At 37.7% G+C, this 6,000-nt stretch overlaps 1 protein-coding gene across 1 annotated transcript in view; it reads left to right on the plus strand.

The window, feature by feature from the left end:
• The window catches only part of treh (trehalase (brush-border membrane glycoprotein)), a 20,026-nt gene extending 14,328 nt beyond the window's left edge, over window positions 1-5,698 (plus strand). The window contains exons 14-16 of the mRNA XM_051870429.1: window positions 2,142-2,254; window positions 4,404-4,457; window positions 4,869-5,698. Of these exons, the coding sequence (XP_051726389.1) occupies window positions 2,142-2,254; window positions 4,404-4,457; window positions 4,869-5,006 (305 nt within the window). The 3' untranslated portion in view covers window positions 5,007-5,698. The remainder of the gene's footprint in view (window positions 1-2,141; window positions 2,255-4,403; window positions 4,458-4,868) is intronic.
• The last annotated feature ends 302 nt before the right edge of the window (window positions 5,699-6,000 follow it).

Here is a 6,000-nt window from a genome sequence, read left to right on the forward strand (position 1 = left end):
ATTTAAGAATTATGGAGGCCACTGTGCTCTTAGGAACCTTAAGTGCAGCAGAAATTTTTTTGTAACCTTGGCCAGATCTGTGCCTTGCCACAATTCTGTCTCTGGCTCTTCAGGCAGTTCCTTTGACCTCATGATTCTCATTTGCTCTGACATGCACTGTGAGCTGTAAGGTCTTATATAGACAGGTGTGTGGCTTTCCTAATCAAGTCCAATCAGTATAATCAAACACAGCTGGACTCGAATGAAGGTGTAGAACCATCTCAAGGATGATCAGAAGAAATGGACAGCACCCGAGTTAAATATATGAGTGTCACAGCAAAGGGTCTGAATACTTAGGACCATGTGATATTTCAGTTTTTCTTTTTTAATAAATCTGCAAAAATGTCAACAATTCTGTGTTTTTCTGTCAATATAGGGTGCTGTGTACATTAATGAGGAAAAAAAAAAGAACTTAAATGATTTTAGCAAATGGCTGCAATATAACAAAGAGTGAAAAATTTAAGGGGGTCTGAATACTTTCCGTACCCACTGTATATGTGTGTGTGTGTGTATATATATATATATATATATATATATATATATACACACTATATTGCCAAAAGTTTTGGGACATCTGCATTTACGTGCACTTGCACTTTAATGAGATCCCATTCTTAATCTGTAGGGTCTAATATGGAGTTGGCCCACCCTTTTGCAACTCTTCTAGGAAGGCTTTCCACATGGTTTAGGAGTGTTTATGGGAATTTTTGACTCTTCTTCTAGAAGCACATTTATGAGGTCAGGCAGTGATGTTGGATGAGAAGGCCTGGCTCGCAGTCTCTGCTCTAATTCATCCCAAAGGTGTTCTGTCGGGTTGAGGTCAGGACTCTGTGCAGGCCAGTCAAGTTCCTCCACACCAAACTTGCTCATCTATGTCTTTATGGACCTTGCTTTGTGCACTGGTGCGCAGTCATGTTGGAACAGGAAGGGGCCCATCCCCAAACTGTTCCCACAAAGTTGGGAGCATGTCTTTGTATGCTGAAGCATTAAGAGTTCCTTTCACTGAAACTAAGGGGCCAAGCCCAACCCCTGAAAAACAACCCCACACTCCACCAAACTTTACACTTGGCACAATGCAGTCAGGCAAGTACTGTTCTCCTGGCAACCACCAAACCCAGACTTGTCCATTGGATTGCCAGACAGAGAAGTGTGATTTGTCACTCCAGAGAACACGTCTCCACTGCTCTAGAGTCCAGTGGCGGCGTGCTTTACACCACTGCATACGACGCTTTGCATTGCACTTGATGTAAGGCTTGGATGCAGCTGCTCGGCCATGGAAACCCATTCCATGAAGCTTTCTATGCACTGTTCTTGAGGTAATCTGAAGGCCACATGAAGTTAGGAGGTCTGTAGCTATTGATTCTGCAGAAAGCTGCCGACTTCTGCCCACTGTGTGATTTTACATGACCTACCACTTCATGGCTAAGTTGCTGTTGTTCCCAATTTCTTCCACTTTGTTGTAATACCGCTAACAGTTGAACGTGGAATATTTAGTAGTGAGGAAATTTCACGAATGGACTTATTGCACAGATACCTATCACGGTACCACGCTTGAATTCACTGAGCTCCTGAGAGTGACCCATTCTTTCACAAATGTTTGTAGAAGCAGTTTGCATGCCATATATATATATATATATATATATATATATATATATATATGTGTATGAATGGGGCATGTTAGATAAATATATTAGAGAGAGAAAGAGAGAGAATTTTGGGAACCAAATGATTGGGAGAGAACATCCCTGAAAAAAGTGTGATTCTGTAGACAATAACAGTTTGGTTCTCTTCCAACTCCTGACAGTGGTTTACTGTGTATCCAAAGGCGCAGGCAGGCTGTAATACATCAGCATCAAACACACATTTTGCACATCAGCCACTTTAGCTATAACTTGAAGCAGTGTGTCTGAAAAATCTTCAGTCTTTTCAATGTGTGAACTAAATCAAATTTTTCCCTTCAAAATTCAATTTGCCTGCTGTCACATCTTGTCTGTGAGTTTGGGAAGTGACTATTAAGATGTGATTAATGATTCTCAGTAGTTGGTGAATTTGCCATTTAAATGACCCACCCACTTCTCACCCCATCCATCATGTCTTTGCAGGTCTCTCCGGGCTCGATTCAGCCCACGCTAAAGAGATCGCCTTCAGTTTGGCCCAACGGTGGATACAGACCAACTGGCGGGCGTACATCAAATATGAGGCCATGTTTGAGAAGGTTAAGTCCACTAAAATTCACTCTGGGCTGTGTCCAAAATCACCACCTATACTCATATATAGTGCAGTATTTGAGGGAACAACCATTTGTAGGTGTGTTTGAAACCATAATGGATATTATCAAGAGCACTCATTCAATCCCATAATGCAACACAATAACAAGTGTACAGCCGATGTACACTTAACGGCTAGCTGCTAGAGAATATTCATGCACTAATTAATTCAATGAGTTCCTGTGTCTTGTAGAAAAGGACGTCTTCCGGCACACTCAGTGTCTGAATTCGCTCCATCATTTTCATTTACTCATACAGTGGACTATAGTAGTGGAGTAATAGGGAATAGTGAGTTTTTGGAATAGGGACTGATTTCAGATATACAGTGCTGCATTGTCACTAAAGTTTATCATTTGCATGTGTTTTGAAGTCTGGTCAATTTAAACATTCAAGCGATTTTTAGCCATTCAGATTCAAGCATAAGACGACGCGAAAGAGAACTTAATTCAGTACTCGCACGCTGTTTTAAAATGGCTCGCGAGTACTGAATCGAGTTCTCTTTTGCATCTTCATGCACTTGAATGGAAAAATGTCAAAATGCCCATCATTGCGATTATTCACATAAACACTGTCGGTTATGTCTTAACTGAGCATAATGAGAAAGAAAACACATGTGTAACAGTATATTGGATCCGTGCATTCAGTGACAGCTGCCTAATATTCCCACTGCTGTCAATGTTATTTGAACAACAAAAGACAAAGAGAAAGTAACTCACTGATCTTGACTATCTTTTGTAACTTTAATAATGATTAATTATATTTAATTTAAGACTATGCAGTGTTATTTCACGTTTGGTTATTAATTTCTGTACCTTAGTACTGTTAGACTTACCTGAAAAAACTTAAAGCACTGTTTATTTTAATTGTATCTAAGCTGTTGCTTGTCATTTGTTTAGTTTTTCTCATTTTATTAGTGAAGACTCACTTGTCTTCAATAAATTTTGAAAGTTATATTAGTTAGGCTTGTAGTTTTTGCTGTGGTATTGAAATTGCAATCAGTCGAGAATTGTGAAATTTCAACAGTATCTAAAATATTGGTGGCTTATTTACTAGAATACGTTACATGGGTCAAAACAACAACAAAACTTTTTATTTTATTTATTTATTTGGTCACACTTTAGTTTAGGGTCCAATTCTCACTATTAACTAACTATTAACTATGAATTTTGCCTCAAACTTCTAATTACTGCTTATTACTAGTTAGTAAGGTAGTTGTTAAATTTAGGTAAATTTAGGTAAAAATGAAAATTCTGTCATTAATTACTAATACCCTTATGTCGTTCCACATTCGTAAGACCTTCGTTCATCTTCAGAACACAAATTAAGATATTTTTGATGAAATCCGATGGCTCAGTGAGGCCTGCATTGCCAGCAAGATAATTAGCTCATGTGTAGTTCGTGTGACTACAGTGGTTTAACCTTAATGTTATGAAGTGAAGAGAATACTTTTTGTGCGGCAAAAAAATAAATAAATAACGACTTTATTCAACAATATCTAGTAATGGGCGATTTCAAAACACTGCTTCATGAAGCTTCAAAGCTTTACGAATCCTTTGTTTCAAATCAGTGGTTCGGAGCATGTATCAAACTGCCAAAGTCACATGATTTCAGTAAACGAGGCTTCGATACGTCATAAGTGTTTCGAAATTTCAATGGTTCACCACTGGGGGGCGTGACTTTGGCAGTGTTTTGAAATTGTAATGCAGAATCGAGATGCACGTGTATTATTGAATCTCCAGTTCTTGGAAATTTAGAACCGGTTCTAAAATGGAACTGGTTTTCAATACCTAACTAGCGATCACCAAGAAAAAGTGAGCAATATTGAGCTGGTCATGTGATCTCAGTATGGCAGTCTCCATGAGGCGATCTGCTTAATGTAAAATTCCATTCTGAACAGCCATTGTTTCCTGCTAATGGTGCACACAAATGACACACAACATCTTTAAATGGATCTAAAAATGTAAAATATTAATGGAAATGCTGCTTTCTTTAAAAATATGTAGATTGTAAATTAATACGTTATGACTTAGTGTTCACTTAACTTCCTCACTCTCTCTCTTTCTCTGCAATTCTCTTCACCACATGTCCTTGTTACAGTACGATGTCAACGGTGATGGAAAGCCCGGAGGAGGTGGCGAGTATGAAGTTCAGGTATTAATGGTCTGTTCATATTTACATATTCAAATTCATAAATCTGCTTCCGAGCCGGGCACAGCGCTATGGAGACATTTTAATCTCTGGAGGAATTAGGGGTAAATTAGAGTTCTTCAGCCCAGCAGAACCATTCTTGAAATGTAGAATCTCATTTCCTCCCAGACCCTGAGGACCAATAGAGTGTCTAAAGAAGAAACGGCAAATTAATAGAAACTCAGATCATCAAATTCCAAGTTCATAGAATAAATTTCAAAAGATGTATCATGGAAAGTATTTTTATCAGACTTTGTGCAAGTTATTCACCAAAGTTGAATACAGTTAGAATTCAGCAATACTGATGCTTGCAACACTAATGCCAAAGAAACATGACTGACAACCTAAACCCTCACTCTTGATTCTTTGCCATAGTTGGGATTCGGATGGACCAATGGGGTTGCTCTGCAGTTGCTGGACCAGTATGGTGATAGGCTGAGCTCTGGAGGGTGTGTCCTGAATGCCAGCGTTCTGATTGGACTCATCTATCCCTTATTAAAATCTCTGTTCTAATTCTGATCCATGAAGTCTGGAGGCTAAAGCAGAGAAACATGAGCAAATCCCACATCTCTATTCAACAGTTGACGCTCAAATGATTCAATCGATGTTATTCTGTCAGTCTGACTTGCTTGCTTTTTTGGTGTCCTGTTGTGTCTTTTTTGTCTTTAATTTGCAGAATCAATTCATCATATTGTACCTGTTGTTGTTTGTAAGAGAGAATTATATGAGTCAATCTCACATATTTCTTTTTTGGGTGAAATAAGACATATTGTACTCAAAGTAACTAAGACTAATAAATATTATTTAATGGACATGAGCTAACAATGACTAGTTGTATTTTTATTAACTAACATTTGCATAGATGAATAAATACTGTATCAAATAAATGGCTTTTTGTTAGTTAATGCGTTAATGTTAACCAATGGGACCTTATTGTAAAGCGTTACCAATAGTTTTGTAATTTAAGTTATGTACACTCATGAAGACTGCATGTTTTCAACAGATTTACCCAGAAGTAATTATAATAAACCAGTTTAGAAGGCTGTGATATGAACATGTAACTGAAATTCCAATGGAAAATAGTAGATAGCATGTAATATTTCAGGTTCATTGTCTTAGGTAGTAATTAATGTTGCTGCAGTGGCAGGATCAGGAGATTATCATTATGACTAATCCAATTAAAAGGCTTATTGTGGAACTTTGCACATGCTGTATGAGGAGTATGATCATTAAAAGTGTTCCTGTTTGATGTGTACAAATGTATTTTTAAAGAGTGTGTGTGCTAGTTTGACCTACTTTATGAGGACACAAAGGCCTTATATTGTAGTGTGTATTCAGGTGTCAGGCCACGCCCCCTACATTTATGAGGACATTCTGATGTCCTTGTAATTCAAAATGTTAAATAAACATACTATTTTTTTTTTATTGGAATGGAATGTCCTCATAATGGTGTGTGTGTGTGTGTGTGCATGTTTTTTTTTTTTTGAGAAAGTAAAAATGCAGTTTC

This window comes from Ctenopharyngodon idella, chromosome 18 (genome assembly GCF_019924925.1).
Source record: "Ctenopharyngodon idella isolate HZGC_01 chromosome 18, HZGC01, whole genome shotgun sequence".
Classification (NCBI taxonomy): Eukaryota; Metazoa; Chordata; class Actinopteri; order Cypriniformes; family Xenocyprididae; genus Ctenopharyngodon; species Ctenopharyngodon idella.